At 39.1% G+C, this 20170-nt stretch overlaps 1 protein-coding gene across 1 annotated transcript in view; it reads left to right on the top strand.

Moving 5' to 3' along the window:
- Window positions 1-20170, top strand: part of Tanc2 (tetratricopeptide repeat, ankyrin repeat and coiled-coil containing 2) — a 476564-nt gene that overhangs the window by 421140 nt on the left and 35254 nt on the right. The window contains 3 exon segments of the mRNA XM_047542811.1: window positions 4151-4273; window positions 4836-5072; window positions 17334-17519. Coding sequence (XP_047398767.1) covers window positions 4151-4273; window positions 4836-5072; window positions 17334-17519 — 546 coding nt within the window.

Below are 20170 nucleotides of genomic sequence, written 5' to 3'. Positions count from 1 at the left end.
GCTTTTTTAATAGACTTTATTTCTTAGGGCAATTTTGGGCTTGTATAAAAAATTGTACTAAACCAAAGTTCCCGATGCTCACTCCCCCAACCACAACTCCTCCTATTATTAACATCTTATACTGGCATGGTATGTTGGGTACAATAAATGAATCAATACTAATACATTATTATAAACCAAAGTCCATAGTTTGCATTAGGGTTCATTTTGTGTTGTTTCTTTGGATTTTGCCAAATGTATAACATCCTATATCTTCAGTTGAAGTAATAAATAGTTTCATTGTCCTAAAATTCCTGTTTTACCTATTCATTTTTTTTTCTCTTACCCTCCCCAACCCCTGGCAACAACTGATCTTTTTTACTTATCTCTGTAGTTTTATCTTTTCCAGAATTTCATGTATTTGTAATCACCCAGTGTGTGTCTTTTCAGATTGACTTCTTCCACTTAGCAATATGCATTTAAGTTTTGTCCATATCTTTTTTGTGGTTTGATACCTTGTGTCTTTTTATTGCTTAATACTACTACATTGTATTGATGTACCATTGTTTATTTATCATTTATCTATTAAAGGGCATCTTGATAGCTTCCAATTTGGGGTTGTTAACAAATAAAGTTGCTGTAAATATTCATATAAAGAGTTTTGTGTACAAGTTTGAAACTCATTTGGGTAAACACCTAGGAGTGAGATTATCAGATTATGTGGTAAACCTAGCTTTATTGACAGACTGTCACCCAAAGTCACTGTGCCATTTTGCATTCCCCACACTGTATTAATATTTTTTAGAAGCTCTCCACATAATTCTAATGTGTAACAAGAGTTGAAAATTACTCATCTATATAATTCATTCAAAAATGGCTGCATAGTGAGCTTGGTAGTTAAAGAGTTTAGGCTCTGAAACCAGACTGGATTCAGATTCTACTTTTCCTACTTCCAGACTGTAGAACTTCAAGCAAGTGTTCTGTTTGTTTGTTTTCTATGGTACTGGGGATTTAACCCAATGGCACTCTACCACTGAGCTACATCCCTGTCCCTTTACTTTGAGACAGGGTCTCATTGAGTTGCAAAGGCTGTCTTCTAATCTCACAATCCTACTGCCTCAACCTCGAGAGTGAACAGGGTGTGCATCACGACCTAGCAAGTTATTTAACCTTACATGTCTTTTTTTATTAGTCTTTAAAATGAGGATCACACAAAAAACAGAGGCAATTTATATTCAAGAAAACTAAATCCAAACTTATAGTTGCTGCAGACAGTTGTTTTAGTCATCTTTTCTCACTGCTGTGACTTTAAGATCTGACCAGAACAATTTTTTTTAATATTTTTATTAGTTGTTGATGAACCTTTATTTATTTATATGCAGTGCTATGAATCAAACCCAGAGCTTCACACATGCTAGGCAAGTGCTCTACCACTGAGCCACAATCCCAGCCCCTGACCAGAACAGTTTTAAAGGAGGAAAAGTTTATTGGGGGGTTTCATGGTTTCAGAGGTCTTAGTCCATAAGAAGGCCAGCTCCATTCCTCAGGACTCTAGGTGAGGCAGGATATCATGGTGGGAAGAGTGTAGCAGAAGAAAGCAGCTCATGTGATGGTCCGGAAGCAGAGAGAGAGACTCCACTTGCCAAATACAAATATATACCCCAAAGCCACGTCCCTATTGCCCACTTTCTCCAGCCACACCCTACCAGCCTTCAATTATCACTCAGTTAATCTCTTAGGACATTAATTCACTAATCACATTAAGACTCTCACAGCCCAATCATTTCTCCTCTCAACCTTCTTGCATTTTCTCACCCATAAGCTTTTGGGGAATACCTCACATCCAAACCATAACAGACAAGTAAGCTGCTACATCGTTCAGAGAAGCTAAATACATTTTCTGAGCTCCCTCTGATATCAGAGAATTGCCACATAATTTAATAAACACTGATCCAGCATTTTCTTCTATAATACTCCTAATAATTCCATGGATTAAGTGAAAATATTAATGAATCCCACTTAATATTTAAGGGGAAATTAACTACTACAGATCATTGACACAGTACTACTTTGTTTCACATTTAGAAAAGAAACATAATGCTTAGTTAAAAATAATAGGAGTAAAGCCATAGGAGCAGATAAGATTATCCAGTATAAAAATAAAAGACAAATTTCAGTGCACATCTATAATCTCAACCACTTGGAAGGTGGAAGGAGAAAGGAGGATCCCAAGTTCAAGACCTGCCTCAGCAACTTAGTAAGACCCTGTCTCAAAATAAAAATGACTGGTAATGTAACTCAGTGGTAAAGCTCCCTGGGTTCAATCCCCAGTACTAAAAAAAAAAGAAAGAAAGAAAGAGAGAGATGAAAGAAAGAAAGAAAGAAAGAGGGGGGGAGGGAAGGAAGGAAGGAAGGAAGGAAGGAAAAGAAAGAAAAGGACAATTTTGGAAAAGAAAATCAAAGAAGGTGAATGGTGAATGGTTGGTAGTTAGAGGTAAAGCGGAAAGCTAGCAATCAGCTGGTCTATTCTAGTTTTCCAGTTGCTTCTTTTCTGACAGATTTCAGAAATGAAGTTCTGAATCTCTACCTTTTTTTTTTTTTTTAATCTTGGTGTAATAGAAGGAACATGAACTTTAGAGGTTGAAAAAAAAAACTTGGTTTCTAATTCCAGCTTCAGTAGTTATGTGACATTGGGCAGCTTACTTAACCTTTTCTAAGTTCTTTCCTCTGATATAAAAAAACTGATAAATTCTACCTCATAGGACTGTTGTGGAGATGAAATTAAAGGAGTTTACTATGAAAAAGTCCTAGCACAAAACTTGACATATAGTAGATATCTGAATAGATTCCCTTTCTTTCTTTTCCTCAACCATAATCTATAAGACATGTTTTCCATTGTTAAAAATTTCCACTATTAGAATATGGATATTACTTAATTTCTGCTTAATTTTATCTAATTTGTTAATATAGTTTATTGCTTCTCAGAAGGTCTTGGTGAGAACCACACATATTCTAAGTTAGGAGACTGAGGCCCAAATGGGGAATCAGAGCTAACTTTCCTGGTTTTCTAGGATCTACAGTGTAGTTGAGCCCTCAAATCTAATTTGACTGGACTACAACCCTGACTGAGTAGCATTTAGAATTCTTACAAAAAGAACTGTAAATATTTGATCTCATGTCAAAATAAATAATCATAATGACTTAGCAACAGGTTTGCTTCAGTTTTTTGTGTTTGTATATGAACTGATGAACCAAATGAGAGACTTTGCAGTTGAGTTCCTATTATTAGCACAAATTGAAAGAGGTTCTGGAATAATAATGAACAATCAGAAGCTGTTATCCACCCTTATTCATTTCAGTGCACCCAGCTCTTGGTGCCTAGCTGGCTAGATGGACACTCCTTCCCCCGCCACTTGGTACTAGAGATTGAACCCAGAGGCACTTTACCACGGAGCTACATCCCCATCCCATTTTATTTTTTTGTTTTAAAACAGGGTCTCACTAAGTTGCTTAGGGCCTTGCTAAGTTTCTGAGCCTGGCCTCAAACTTATCCTTCTGCCTCAGCTTACTGAGTCGCTGAGATTACAGGCATGTGCCACCACACCCCATTCTATGTAGCATTTCTGAAATCACCTCCATTGGATTATCTGCATCTGGTCTGTAATCAAGAGGCACAAAAGAAAGTATGCAGAAACAAGAGGTCTGGGGGGCCATACCTGGACATGGCATATTACTTCTGCCCCAATTTTATTAACCAATTTTATTAACTGTAAATGAGGCTGAGAAATAGTTTTCTCAAATGTCCAGACACAATGAAGATCAGTGATCACAATGTATTATCTCTACCACCATGCATATTTTATTAACTTAAATTTAAGGGATTTATTTTCATGAAGGCTGATCAAAAAGATATGGAAAAACAAATTACATCAGATAGAGTGGAAAAGAAAGATGTTAAATAGATTCATTAACTGCTAAGATAGAGACAATTTAAGTTACCTTATTCCTGTAAGAGTAGTCTTTGTTGGGAGATAGGCTTTCCTGGGCACGAACATGTTTAAGATGATACTCTGCTCATATTCATTAATACCAAAAATATAGAGGCCACTAACAACTGGTGATACTTTTTAGCTAAGCTAATAATTTAATTGTTTCCGTATTTCTTTTTCAGGGTTTGAGTAAAAAGGTTGGTGTATCATCTTCCATCCTCCAAGGTCTCTGGATCTCTTATAGCACAGAAGGTCTTTCTATGGCATTGGCATCTTTACGAAATCTCTATACTCCAAATATAAAGGTAAATGCAAAAAAAAAATTACAAATACCTTAAAGAATTAACTGAAAAATAGTATCAGAACATCATTAAGTAGCTGTTTAGATGATCTCTGACTTGCCTTGGATTGTCTCCTGTCAATTAATCTTTTACTAATAATTTGTTATACTTCATTATCTAACTTGAAGACTAACCCTACTGTCCTTCTACCTCTATAAGCTGATTTCAGCATATGGGATCAGGTCCTGCTGGTTGTAGATAGTAAATTGATCTAGGGTATCTTTTTTGTTTTAGGGGGAGTATTTTTGATGAGACGTTCACTTAACAGAGCTGATGTTCAGCACTATAGTATGGGTGGTATTTGCTCTAGCTAATGAGGAAAAGAAGAAAACTTTACATTCTTTTCAGTAGCAAGGTATTAAAAAGGGAACAAATGAAAAATATAAAAGTTACTAAATGCTACTAGAAACTGTTGTAGGAATCTCAGGTGATTTAATAAAAGATAACTGAATGAATATAACTGATATCTGATTATTATTTCTATTTATTTATTTATTCATTCATTCATTCATTCATTCATTCATAGGTCAGCCGACTGCTGATTTTGGGAGGTGCCAATATTAATTACCGGACAGAAGTTTTAAATAATGCTCCAATTCTGTGTGTCCAGTCTCATCTTGGTTACACAGAAATGGTGGCCTTGCTTTTGGAATTTGGGGCCAATGTGGATGCCTCTTCTGAAAGTGGCCTGACTCCTCTGGGGTATGCCGCAGCAGCAGGGTTCCTGAGCATCGTGGTGCTGCTCTGCAAGAAACGGGCCAAGGTAATGACCACCTGCCTCTGTTACTTTTCCTTTCTTCCCTTTTTCTTTTTTCCTGATGCAGAGTCTTCCTTAACTCCTGTGGTATATCAAACCCTGATGGGAAGCAGATCAAGAGAAGGCTGGCTCAGCTCACACCCAGTGTTTGCCCACTTGCCACTGCCAGTTCACACCACATCTCGACACAGTTGTAAGACCTTTGAGAGGCACTTAGGAAACTACATTTATCAGCAACAACAAAAAATATCCCTACCTAACAACCCAGACATTCTCCGCTGAGCCCAGAAAAAATCCCTTTTCTTAACAGAAAAGGAAAGAGAAGTGTGGGTGTGAGGAGGAGACTGCAGGGAGAGGTCTGAAATGAAGGGCACCTGCAGACTCTTAAATCTTTCATGTAGAAAAGAAATGTTAACCAATGGAGATGAGAAGGCCAGATCCCCTCATCCTGTCCTTGAAGACCACCATCCTAGAGATATTCTGGGGAAAAGATGATTCTCCCTGTTTATATTCTGACCAAGCGTTTGTTAGTATATTTCAGTTCTCAAAAACATTAACAAAATGCTTTCCAGAGTCACTGATATGGAAGAACTCAATGTCAAAATATTGGTTAAAAGAAAAACACTGACCTCACAAATGTAGGCTTCTGGGGAAAATTGTAGTCTCCTGCTATTTTGATTTATTCCAGAAAACAAACTGAGGATGTTGGTTTCACAGTAGAAATGTAAGTAATATATCTTATTCTGAGGTGTCTGGAAGAAAGTAGGACTCCTGAGACTCCTTTGGGAGTGAAATCTCAGAGCCTTCGATGTTTACTATGACACAGTGATTGTCCACCTTTAGTAATGTTCCATTTGTTTGAATGGACATATCTAGAATGAGAATGATAACTGGTCCTTATATACTATTGCTGTAAATTCAGATCTCAGCTGGATCTTTGCTGCTGCTCATCCCTTATACTGCTAAACCAGTATTTTATTTATTTTTCATTGTTTCCCCAGAGCAGATTATGTAAATTATTTATATTTTTCTCAAAATGCCATCACACCTCTTCTGCCTTCCTACACTAGTCAGATAAGTCCATCTCAATGCACCACTCTCAGAACTCTTTCAGTCCTCACCTACACCTACCTATTACCCTCCCTTCCAAAGCAGTTGCCTCTGCCTGTTCTCTTGATCCCAGTATGTTACTCTCTCGCGCGTGTTACTTCATTCCTTTTCTAAATTCACACTTTTTTCTCAGTTTCTACAAGCCTATGAACATCTCCCCTAACTTAAAAAAGGGGACTCTCCTCCTCTGTCTTGCTGACAAGAAGCTATACCCCATCTCTTCCCTCCTGTGTCCACCAGACCTGTCCTAAGAGTCATCTCTATTCACTACCTGTTTCCTTACTATTCCTTAACTACTTCCAATATGGCTTCCATGAATGAAAAAGGAGGCAAGTCATTAAAATTAGAAGGTGTGGAATCGAACACAATTATGTCAAACCCATAACTGAGGCCACCCTTGATTTATATTAGGGTTTAGATAAATCATTTAACCTCTTGATCTCACTTTTTTCATCTATTAAAAAGAATTAATATAATCATTGTGTTGATTAAAAGAGATAAAAGCATTTTTAAAGAGATAAACTCTTTTAATCTCTTGCAGTACCTAATAAATAGTGCTTTTAAAAAAAAAGAAAACTCTGCTGGTCATGGTGGCACACACCTATAATTCCAAAGGTGAGGAGACTGAGGCAGGAGGATCCCAGGATCAAATCCAATCTGAGCAACTTAAGTAAGACCCTGTCTCAAAATAAAAAATAAAAAGGGCCGGCAATGTAAATCAGTGGTAGGCCTCCCCTGGGTTCAATCCCTAGTACTAAAAAAAGAATGAAGAGAGGGAGAGAAATGTTCTAACCTTCCAACATTCAACTAAGTTAGTCTCTGAAAAGTCACTAATGATTACCAATCACCAAATAAAGCAGCTCTTTCCATTCTCACCCTTTAAGCCTCTCCATTGTGTTGGTAAAGTGGAGCTTTTAACATTATCTAGTTCTCGGCCTACTTCTCCATTGCTCTTCTCTAATCCTTCTAATACAATTGTTCTTTAAGATTGTTCTGGTCTTCTTTCTCATACTGTCTCCCATAGCTTCAGCGTAGGCTTTGGAATCAAACACAACTGGGCTCTAGTTCTTCTACCTATATGTGGGTAATTCTTAAATTGATAATCCCTGAACATTTTTTTGAGCTCAGGTTTCACATTCTTAACAGCCTCCTTGACAGTTACGCCTGGATGCCTCACCAGCACCGCACATTTATCTTTCTAAAGTAACTCATCCTCTTTACCTTGTACCCATCTCCTCTTCCTGGCTTTAAAATCTGGTAATGCAGTCTTCATTTTTCTCCAATAGAGACTCTTTGACACCTTCCTCTCCTTTGCCCTTCCAAATTCATTTAGTAGCGAAATCTTTTCAATTTTATCCTGAAAACTGCTTGAGCAGCCATCCCTTCATCCCCATCCCAACTACTACCATCTTCCTGAATTATTTTTGCCATCTCCTCATGTAATAAGTCCCCTTTTGGATGCTAACCTTATCTACTATCCCCATACTTTCTTTAAACCTTTTATTTTGAAATAATTTGAGACTTTCAGAAACATTGTGAAGTAACTCATAGAGTTCTCATATATCCTCCATCCAACTTCTCCCAATGTTAACAGTTTGAGTAACTATAGACTCATCGTCAAAACCAACTCATTTTTATATTGACATAATACTTTTAGCTAATCTACAGATTTTATTGCAGTTTCCCCAATTGTCCCATCAATGTCCTTTTTTCATTCAGGAAACAATAGAATTTCACAGGACATTTAGTGGTGCCTCCTTAGTCTACTCCAGACTATGAGTTCCTCAGTTTGTCTTTCATGATAGTGACAATTTTAAACAGTACTGGCCAGTTGTTTTGTAAAATAATTTTTTAATTTGAGTTTGATATTTTCTTATTAGATTGAGTCTATGTTTTTGGCAAGAATAGCACGTAAGCAGTGCTATCAATTGAAATGCAGTGTGTGAGGTACAAGTTGTCAGTATGTCTTTTTTAGATGATATTAACTTTGATCACTTGATTAAGGTAGTGTCCTCAAGTTTTCAACTCTGAAGTTACTGGGCTTTTTTCCTTTATAATTAAGAAATATCTTTTAGGAAGATGATTTGAGACCAGGCAGATAGATTTCTTGTTTCTCATTGTACTTATGTCCACTGGTTCTAAGATCCATCGTTGAATCTTTTTTTTTTTTTTTTTTTTGTGGTACTGGTGATCAAAATCAGGGCCTTGTGCTTACAAGGCAAGCACTCTACCAGCTGAGCTATCTCCCTAGCCCCCCATCGTTGATTCTTTTTTTTTTTTTTTTTTTATTGTAAACAAATGGGATACATGTTGTTTCTCTGTCTGTACATGGCGTAAAGGCATACCATTTGTGTAATCATAAATTTACATAGGGTAATGTTGTTTGATTCATTCTGCCATTTTTTCCCTTCCCCCCCACCCCTCCCCTCCATCTATACAGTCCTTCCTTCCTCCATTCCTGCCCCCCTCCCTAACCCTAACTCTAATCCTAACACTAACCCTTCCCACCCCCCATTATGTGTAATCATCCACTTATTAGCGATATCATTTTTCCTTTGGTTTTTTGAGATTGGCTTATCTCACTTAGCATGATATTCTCCAGTTTCATCCATTTGCCTGCAAATGCCATAATTTTATCATTCTTTATGGCTGAGTAATATTCCATTGTATATATATACCACATTTTCTTTATCCATTCATCAATTGAAGGACATCTAGGTTGGTTCCACAATCTGGCTATTGTGAACTGAGCAGCTATGAACATTGATGTGGCTGTATCTCTGTAATATGCTGATTTTAAGTCCTTTGGGTATAGGCCAAGGAGTGGGATAGCTGGGTCAAATGGTGGTTCCATTCCAGGTTTTCTAAGGAATCTCCACACTGCTTTCCAGAGTGGCTGCACTAATTTGCAGCCCCACCAGCAATGTAAGAGTGTACCTTTCTCCCCACATCCTCGCCAACACCTGTTGTTGCTTGTATTCTTGATAATCGCCATTCTAATTGGGGTGAGATGGAATCTTAGGGTGGTTTTGATTTGCATTTCTCTTATTACTAGAGATGTTGAACATTTTTCCATATGTTTGTTGATTGCGTGTAGATCTTCTTCTGTGAAGTGTCTATTCATTTCTTTAGCCCATTTGTCAATTGGATTATTTACATTCTTGGTGTAGAGTTTTTTGAGTTCTTTGTAGATTCTGGAGATTAGCGCTGTATCTGAAGTATGATTGGCAAAGATTTTCTCCCACTCTGTAGGCTCTTTCTTCGCATTGCTGATAGTTTCCTTTGCTGAGAGAAAGCTTTTTAGTTTGAATCTATCCCAGTTATTAATTCTTGCTTTTATTTCTTGTGCTATGGGAGTCCTGTTGAGGAAGTCTGGTCCTAAGCCGACATGTTGAAGCTCTGGACCTACTTTTTCTTCTATAAGATGCAAGGTCTCTGGTCTGATTCCAAGATCCTTAATCCATTTTGAGTTTAGTTTCGTGCATGGTGAGAGATATGGGTTTAGTTTCATTCTGTTGCATATGGATGTCCAATTCTCCCAGCACCATTTGTTGAAGAGGCTATCTTTTCTCCATTGCATATTTTTGGCCCCTTTGTCTACTATGAGAAAATTGTATTTATTTGGGTTTGTGTCCGTGTCCTCTATTCTGTACCATTGATCCACCTTTCTATTTTGGTACCAATACCATGCCGTTTTTGTTACTATTGCTTTGTAGTAGAGTTGAAGATCTGGTATTGCGATACCCCCTGCTTCACTCTTTCTGCCAAGGATTGCTTTAGGTATTCTGGGTTTTTTATTCTTCCAGATGAATTTCATAATTGCTTGCTCTATTTCTGTAAGGTACATCATTGGGATTTTAATTGGAATTGCATTGAATCTGTATAGCACTTTTGGTAGTATGGCCATTTTGACAATATTAATTCTTCCTATCCAAGAACATGGGAGATCTTTCCATCTTCTAAGGTTTTCTTTAATTTCTTTCTTTAGTGTTCTGTAGTTCTCATTGTAGAGGTCTTTCACCTCTTTTGTGAGATTGATTCCCAATACTTTATTTTTTTCGAAGCTATTGTGAATGGGGTAGTTTTCCTAATTTCTCTTTCTGAAGATTCATCGCTTATGTATAAAAATGCCTTAGATTTATGTGCATTGATCTTATATCCCGCTACTTTACTGTATTCACTTATGAGATCTAAAAGTTTTCTGGTGGAATTTCCTGGTTCCTCTAAGTATACAATCATATCATCAGCAAATAGGGATAGTTTGAGTTCTTCTTTTCCTATTCGTATCCCTTTAATTTCTTTGGTCTGTCTAATTGCTCTGGCTAGAGTTTCAAGGACAATATTGAATAGAAGTGATGAAAGAGGGCATCCCTGCCTTGTTCCAGTTTTTAGAGGGAATGCTTTCAGTTTTTCACCATTTAGAATGATATTAGCCATGGGTTTAGCGTAGATGGCCTTTACAATGTTAAGGAATGTTCCCACTATCCCTATTCTTTCTAGTGTTTTGAGCATGAAGGGGTGCTGTATTTTATCAAATGCTTTTCCTGCATCTATCAAAATAATCATGTGATTCTTGACTTTAAGTCTATTGATATGGTGAATGACATTTATTGATTTCCTGATGTTGAACCAACCTTGCATCCCTGGGATGAAACCCACTTGATCATGGTGCACTATCTTTTTAATATGTTTTTGTATGCGATTTGCTAAAATTTTGTTGAAGAATTTTTGCGTCGATGTTCATTAAGGATATTGGTCTGAAATTTTCTTTCCTTGATGTGTCTCTGTCTGGTTTAGGAATCAGGGTAATATTGGCTTCATAGAATGAGTTTGGGAGAGTTCCCTCCTCTTCTATTTTCTGGAATACTTTGAGAAGTGTTGGAATGAGCTCTTCTTTAAATGTTTTATAGAACTTGGCTGAGAACCCATCTGGTCCTGGACTTTTCTTTGTTGGAAGGCTTTTGATGACTTCTTCTATTTCATTACTTGAAATTGGTCTATTTAAATTGTGTATGTCCTCCTCGTTCAGTTTAGGCAATTCATATGTCTCTAGAAACCTGTTGATGTCTTCGAAATTTTCTATTTTGTTGGAGTATAGATTTTCAAAATAGCTTCTAATTATGTTTTGTATTTCAGTCGTGTCTGTTGTGATATTTCCTTGTTCATTCCGAATTTTAGTGATTTGGGTTTTCTCTCGTCTTCTCTGTTAGTGTGGCTAAAGGTTTATCAATTTTGTTTATTTTTTTGAAGAACCAACTATTTATTTTGTCAATTTTTTGTATTGTTTCTTTTGTTTCAATTTCGTTGATTTCAGCTCTCAGTTTGACTATTTCCTGTCTTCTACTACTTTTGGTGTTGGTCTGTTTTTCTTTTTCTAGGGCTTTGAGCTGTAGTGTTAGGTCATTTATTTTTTGAGTTTTACTTCTTTTATTAAATGTGCTCCATGAAATAAATCTTCCTCTAAGTACTGCTTTCATAGTGTCCCAGAGATTTTGATATGATGTTTCTTTGTTCTCGTTTACCTCTAAGAATTTTTTAATTTCCTTCCTAATATCTTCTGTTATCCATTCATCATATAGTAGCATATTGTTTAATCTCCAGGTGTTGGAGTAGTTTCTGTTTTTTACTCTTCCATTTATTTCTAATTTCAATCCATTATGATCTGATAGAATACAAGGTAGTGTCTCTATGTTCTTGTATTTGCTAACATTAACTTTGTGGCATAATATATGGTCTATTTTAGAGAAGGATCCATGTGCTGCTGAGAAGAAAGTGTATTCGCTCTTGGTTGGATGGTATATTCTATAAATGTCTGTTAAGTCTAAATTATTGATTGTGTTATTGAGATCTATGGTTTCTTTGTTCAATTTTTGTTTGGAAGATCTGTCCATTGGTGAGAGAGGCGTGTTAAAATCACCTAGTATTATTGTGTTATGGTCTATTTGGTTTCTAAAATTGAGAAGGATTTGTTTAACATACATGGATGAGCCACTGTTTGGGGCATAGATGTTTATGATTGTTATATCTTGCTGATTTATGCTTCCCTTAAGCAGTATGAAATGTCCTTCTTTATCCCTTCTGACTAACATTGGCTTGAAGTCCACATTATCTGAAATGAGGATGGATACTCCAGCTTTTTTGCTGAGTCCATGTGCATGGTATGTTTTTCCCCATCCTTTCACCTTTAGTCTATGGGTATCTCTTTCTATGAGGTGAGTCTCTTGCAGGCAACATATTGTTGGATCTTTCTTTTTAATCCAATCTGCCAGTCTATGTCTTTTGATTGATGAATTCAGGCCATTAACATTCAGGGTTATTATTGAGATATGATTTGTATTCCCGGTCATTTGGTTCATATTTAAAATTTTTGACACATCTTGGTTCCTCCTTTATTTGACAGTTCCTTTAGGATAATTCCTCCCTTTGCTGATTTGCTTCTTTGTTTTTTATCTCTTCCTCATGAAATATTTTGCTGAGAATGTTCTGTAATGCTGGCTTTCTTTTTGTAAATTCTTTTAGCTTTTGTTTATCATGGAATGATTTTATTTCATCGTCAAATTTGAAGGTAAGTTTTGCTGGGTATAAGATTCTTGGTTGGCATCCATTTTCTTTCAGAGCTTGAAAAATGTTGTTCCAGGCCCTTCTAGCTTTTAGGGTCTGGATTGAAAAATCTGCTGATATCCGTATTGGCTTCCCCCTGAATGTAATTTGGTTCTTTTCTCTCACAGCCTTTAAAATTCTGTCTTTATTTTGTATGTTAGGTATTTTCATTATAATGTGCCTTGGTGTGGGTCTGTTGTAATTTTGTGTATTTGGAGTCCTATAAGCCTCTTGGACTTGATTTTCCATTTCATTCTTCAGATTTGGGAAATTTTCTGAAATTATTTCTTCAAATAGATTGTTCATTCCTTTGGTTTGTTTCTCTAAGCCTTCCTCAATCCCAATAATTCTCAAATTTGACCTTTTCATGATATCCCATAGTTCTTGGAGATTCTGTTCATGATTTCTCCCCATCTTCTCTGTTTGTTCAACTTTGTTTTCGAGGTTAAATATTTTGTCTTCAATATCTGAAGTTCTGTCTTCCAGCTGTTCTATCCTATTGGTTATGCTTTCTATGGAGTTCTTAATTTGGTTTATTGTTTCCTTCATTTCAAGGATTTCTGTTTGGTTTTTTTTCAATATCTCTAACTCTTTATTGAAATGATCTTTTGCTTCCTGAATTTGCTCTGTTAACTGTCGATTGGTGCGATCGTTCAATGCCTGCATTTGCTCTTTCATCTCATCGTTTGCTTCCCTAATCATTTTAATTATGTACATTCTGAACTCCCTTTCTATCATTTCTTCTGCCATGCTGTCGTTGGATTTTATTGATGTAACATCTAGATTTGTTTGCGGCATTTTCTTCCCTTGTTTTCTCATATTGTTCAGGAATCAGTGGGTCATTAAGATATTGCAGATTTCCTCTATCAACTTATAATGTCCCTGAAGATTGCTAGTATATCCCCTCTTATCCTTCAGTAGCCTGAAGTCTTGGAGGAGGTTGATAATGCAGAGCTCCACGAAGAAGCTGCCTCTCTAGGGGTGGTGACCCTCAGGTGGCGTATATTCCCTGCTAGTGGGCAGAGGTGCCTCCACTTGTTGACCAATAGTCATCCAATGGGGAACTAGACTGCGGGCTGAGGCAAGGCCTGTTTGTGCCTGTGTCTCTGGTTTTACCGTCCCTGTGGGAAAACCTCCCCCAGCCGGGAAGACTCACTCGGTGGGGACGTCTCGCTGGTCAGTTGCCCTCCTAGAGGTTCCCCTCAATCTACAACTACCGCCTGGGCTGGGCTGTCTTCCTCTGCAACGATCCCAGGGGCCCGGACCTACGTCCTGGGCCTGGGAGACTCACCCTTCGCAGGCGAGTCTCCTTAGGCTGCCTCTCCCAGAGAATCTGCCCGCAGCCCTGGAAACTTCGCTCTGCCCCTAGGCGTGTCTCTGTGCAGCTCTTCCAGCAAGAAGCCACCTAGCTCCTGGGACCCTGCTCTGCACCAATCGCCTGGCTATGCAGCCCCTCCTCTGAGCCACCACCTGGAGCCCCGTACAATAACTCCGAGACCCAGAGACCCGCCATACACCTCCTCCTCTGGACAGCCGCCCGGTTTCCGACGCAGTCACTAGGAGTCCAAACAACTCACTTCGGGTCTCCTCCTCCCGCCAACCACCCGTAGCCCTAGGCAGTCACTCCAAGTCCAAGTGACCCGCCCTGTTCCTCCTCCTCCTCCTTGGGGTAGCCCCCCGGGTGTTCAGGAGCGGTGGCTCCGAGACCAAGTGACCCACCACACTCCTCCTCCAGGCAGGCCACCAGTGTTCAGGAGCGGTCGCTTTTAGTCCAATCAACTCACCACGTAGCTCCTCCTCTGGCAACTGCCTGTGGCTCTGATGCAGTCACTCCTAGACCAAGTGTCCCACCGCTCTCCTCCTCCAGGCAGGCCACCAGTGTTCAGGAGCGCTCGCTCTGAGTTCAAACAGCTCACCACGTAGCTCCTCCTCTGGCAACTGCCTGTGGCTCTGATGCAGTCACTCCTAGACCAAGGGACCCGCCGGGCTTCTCCTCTTCCTCCGGGCAACCCCCCGGTGTTCAGAAGCGGTCGTTCTGGGTCTAAACAGCTCGCCACGCAGCTCCTCCTCAGGCAGCCGCCCGGAGCCCCAGTGGTTGTCGGAGTCCAAGCGCTGTGCTGAGCCGCCTCCTCTACGATGATCCCAGTTGTCCGTGTTTACCGCTCCAGCGGGGGGAGGGGCGTCTCGCCGAGCAACTCCACTTCACAAATTCCCTGCGATCCGGGGCTACCACCCCATTCGGGCCGCCTCCCCAACGGGAGAGACTCACCCGGCGGCTTTGAGTTGGTCCCAAGTCTCTCACTATCTCCTCTTTTGAATCTTGCGTCCTGGAGCGACGTGAAATGCAGCCGCCCCCTAGTTCACCATCTTGGCCCCTCCCCATCGTTGATTCTTGATGCAGTAGTTATTATGTTGTTTACCTAATGGTGATTTTCTTTTTTTTTTTTTTTATTATTATTGTATACAAATGGGATACATTGTATTTGTACATGGAGTCAAGGCATACCATTTGTGTAATCATACATTTACATAGGGCAATGATGTTTGATTCATTATTTTTTTTTCCCTTCCCCCCCACCCCTCCCACCCCTCTTTTCCCTCTGGTGATTTTCTATTTCCATCATTCCTTCAACATTTATTAATTAGAATTCTACTGTCCTTTCTCCCTCATATGTTTGCCTATTCAATGATTTTTTATTATCACTGTGGAGTTGTGGATATTTATTTTATTTTATGGTCTATAATCAGTTTTCATTATCATTATTACTCATTTTGTTGCTCAGATTGCCCTAGATTTGAGCATTAGTGCAAGAAGATTCCTGTGTCCTTTCAACTCCCCACCCCCTACTATTTTTTGCATACTCCCTTAATTTCTCGAAACTCAAGATGTTTCAGATTCATCATTTGCTCTTATTTCCCCAGCCCTGGAGTCAACCATTTCTCTAAAGAGTCATGATTTCTTTTATTCACGCTCTCAGTTTTTAAAAAGTTCAGTTCTAGGCATGAAAACTCTCAGCGACTCTTTACAACCTACTGGTTAAGTGCATTCAGAAACCTAGTATTCAAAAGTATCTGTGCTCCAAGGCTGGGTTTGTAACTTAGTGGTAGAGTGCTTGCCTAGCATATGTGAGGTACTGGGTTCAATCCTCAGCATCACATAAAAATAAATAAATAAAATTAAGATATTGTGTCAGTCTACAACGACAACAAAAAAAGTATTTGTGCTTTCAACCTTCTAATTAAAATAACTTCCTTCAGGTATCCTATCCATTTAAAAAAAAAAAAAAAAAAACTAGACCAGTTGAAGTAAAACTTGTAAATCTGAATCTGTTCCTAATTGGGAATTAATTATTCCTTCCTCTGAAATTTTATTGTACTTTCACTTTCCTTGTGGCATTTATTATAAACTTCTTTGTTGGGCAGACTTTCGTCACATTGGTCACATAACTCATTTGAAAACTCATTTGAAAATTCTTGATAGCAGAATCTGTATATTACTATCTTATCACCATTTTATCCCATATGGTACCCTGCACATACTAGGCATTCTGTAAACATTTGTCATGTGGATCACAGGATGGAAGCAAAGTTACTGGGAGAACCAGAAACAGAACTTAAGTTTCAAGTGCTTTAACTACCATAAACAGATAAGAGTGTTCCTGCTAGAAAAGGCTACTTCATCCATTAACACTTGTGAATGAGGGCCTTCTGGTGGATTGGTCTTAATCAGCCTCTTCTTTAAATCTAAACGTGAAAGCAACAATGAAATTAGAAAAACTCCTGGTAGAGCTTAGTCTAGCTCCAAGTGCCTCCTAGCCTTTGGGGCCAGGTCTTGGAGATTCTGCTCCCACTGGAAGAGAGGAGGCACTTGACTGCTTAATCTTTGCCAAAGATTGGTGGTCAAATGAGTGATTCATGATATGATATATTTTGCTTCTTTGGAACACCAAAGAGTTAGAGCTCCAAAATGTTTTTCATTTTCATGATTTTAGAGACAGTGTTTTGTGCCAACAGAGCTACAAGTCTCTCAAATCTTGGCCTGAAGAAAACTATTTGAGGACAAAGGAGAATGTACCTCAGGGAAACAAAGTGTGAGCGGAGGGTTTTGTTTATTTTTCTTTTAATGTTAAAACAAAAACCTGACCTCGGTTTTTGAGGAAAAGAAGTTCCTCCTCAGAGGCAGATCTGGCAGAGTTGTAGTTTGGTACTATTCTAGCCTGAGGAGAGATTGATTTTGATTTTGCTCAGAGATTGCATCAAGGATTAGGAAAGAATGAATCTTTTGTTTTTTAATTTATATATATATATGTATGTGTATATATATATATATATATATACACACACACACATATATATATATTAGTTATAGGTGAACACAGTACCTTTATTTTATTATTATGTGCTGCTGAGGTTTGAACCCAGGGCCTCATGCATACTAGGTGAGTGTTCTACCACTGAGTCACAACCCCAGCCCCAAGAATCCAGACATGTGCAGTGGGCTAGTGTGACTAGCCACAGGTCTTGGTTCACACATACATTTCTGTACTCTCCCCTCAGGTGGATCACTTGGATAAGAATGGACAGTGTGCTTTGGTTCATGCTGCACTCAGAGGTCATCTGGAGGTCGTCAAGTTTTTGATTCAGTGTGACTGGACAATGGCTGGCCAGCAGCAAGGCGTGTTTAAGAAGAGCCATGCCATCCAGCAGGCTCTCATTGCTGCAGCCAGCATGGGCTACACTGAGGTAAGAAGAAAGGGATAGGATTCTCTCTTTTTTTCCCAAGCATTAAAGGACCAAAGAGACTGGTAGAAAAGGCTTGCATGTTATAAAACTGCCAATTTCCAGCCAATTAACATGAATTTTTGGTCACTATTCCAAGGAATAAGGAGGTGAAACTCCATGAGGCACTTGACTACTTAAATGCCAAGATACCTAGAATTATGGGCATAAAGTATGAGAGTTGGAAAAGACTTTGGAAATTATCTAATCCAGTTTCTCCCCATATTTCCACCCCTTTTAACAGACAGTGACACTGAACCACAGAAGGATTAATTATTGACCTGTAGTTACAGGGTTAAACATGTGGAATGGGAAGAACACAACATGTAAAATACCAGGAAGATATTTTACAAAAGATATATTGTTCCAGTTTTGCTGCCTATTAGATCTAGACCTTGGGCAATTTACCTGATCTCTTAGACCCTTAGTTTCTCATCTGTGAAGGGAAATCACCCCTTCCTTACAAGGCTGCTTATTACAAAGGGTGCCTTATAAATAGTTAAACACCATACAAATGGTATTTTTGCTAATTTATTTATTAATGATAGTAATAATATTAATAGTAACAAATACGTGGAATTGGTCATATGCTCTGAAATGTTTAACAACTGATCCTGAGGAGGGGAAAAGGGTGCAGCAGGTGTGACTGTGTGTGTGTGTGTGTGTGTGTGTGTGTGTGTGCACATACATGAGTTTATTATAAATTTTACTGATCTAGTGGCATGGAATCAAATCTGTGAATATACAACTTCTCAGTGAGGTGGGTAAAAGAGATTTCACTAAAATTTAATATTGGACACTCAAAGTGGCTTAGGGACTCAGAAATTTGGGCACAATAAACAAAGAAGAAAAAAGTGCCTCAGAGCCAACTTGGCAGCCCCATAGGTGCTGGAAGTGCAGATTCACCACAGACAGAGGGGAACACAATTTTGGTACAGAGAAACCTAAGATCAAAAATACTGCCTAATCTTAGCTGAGCCTGAGGCTGCACTGCATGCTCATACATGAAAAGCACCCTCTGTGTCTCAACTAGCCAGAGAGAATTGAGGTGGGAGCCATCTTGGGACAAGCACACCATCTTGGCAACTGCAGGACCTGGGAGATCAGGGGAAAAAAACAAAAAATGCAGCCACAGTGTCCTGGCAGGTGTAACCTAGGCTGAGCCTGATACAGGTGCAGAGTAGACTGTACCCAGGAGGATTTGAGTTGGAAGGGTGAAGGGGAGCCCAACTCACTTCTCCTTTGTGTCAGGGGGCTCATGTGAACAGCTGAAGCTGGCCAGGAGTCTGAACAGGTGGGAGTAAATACACTCAGGGACTAAGCCCAGGAAGACTGTGCTCCAGGGCAACCTCGAGTGAAGGATCAGACCCCTTTCCCCACAATTGGATTTCTTGGGAGGCCCCTGAGAACCAGACCCACATCAGAGATTAGCTACTGTCAAGCCCTAGGGGCAAGTCAGTCTAGTTTCTCTAAAGAAGGAACCACCCAACAAGCCCCCGAGGTCTGAGTAGACCTCAGAACCATTTTCTGGGACTCCCGTCACAGAACGCTACAAAAACTGTACCCTGAGAATGCATTGAACTGATCCAAATGAACAGAACACCAACTGATAGTACATCCTAATCCAGCTCACCTCTTACTTGAGAAGGGAAGCTCCGTCTTATATCAAATAGCTTCAATCTTAGACTACTCCAATTGGCAGCTCAGAGAGTGTTTTAGTCAGCATTTTCATCACAGTGACTAAAAGACCTGACCAGAACAATTTTAGAGGAGGAAAAGTTTATTTGGGGGCTCATAGTTTCAGAGGTCTTAGTCCATGGACAGCTGGTTTCATTCCTTGGGACTTAAGGTAAGGCAGGACATCATGGCAGAAGAGTGTGGCAGAGGAAAGCAGCTCATGATGATAAGAAAACAAGGAGAGAGAGAGCTCCACTTGCCAGATACAAATATATACCCCAAAGCCATGCCCCCAATACCTCACCTTCTCCAGTCACAGCCACACCCCACCAGCCTTCAGTTACCACTCAATTAATCCCATCAGGTGATTAATTCACTAATTGGGCTAAGGCTCCTGTAACCCAATCATTTCTTCTCTGAACTTTCTTGCATTGTCTCACACATGAGCTTTTGGGGGACACCCCACATCCAAATCATAACAGAGAGCAACACACAAACAGGAAGGGGCTAACACCTCCCCCTCCTACCCCCGATCTATCAGTACATAACTCAAGAAGAATTAGAAAGAAAGACTGTTGGACATAGACAGTAACTACCAATCTGGTCAATGATTTTGACTACCTCACTGGAGAAGATTCCTTTATTCTTCATCAAGATTTTGGATTTTAAAATTTTTTTACTTTTTTATTTTTTTTAATACATGTGTACATGAGTGTGAATTCTGACTGTGCTGATTGATCCAGGGACACCCATACACATATTTTTCTCTTTCTTCCATTTTTGGCATTTTTTAATGTAATTATTTTTTCCTATCATTGTCCTTTGAGGTTCAGGGTTTTTTTAATTGTATATTTTGGTTTGGTTTTACATTATTTTCATGTGTTTGTCTTGTTTCTGTTTCCCTCTTCTGTTAACCACCAAATTCTGTTGTTCTCTCT

The sequence above is a fragment of the Sciurus carolinensis genome, chromosome 3 (assembly GCF_902686445.1).
Source record: "Sciurus carolinensis chromosome 3, mSciCar1.2, whole genome shotgun sequence".
Classification (NCBI taxonomy): domain Eukaryota; kingdom Metazoa; phylum Chordata; class Mammalia; order Rodentia; family Sciuridae; genus Sciurus; species Sciurus carolinensis.
The sequence above is the reverse complement of the archived record's forward strand: the minus strand, read 5'-3'. Positions and strand labels throughout refer to the sequence as shown.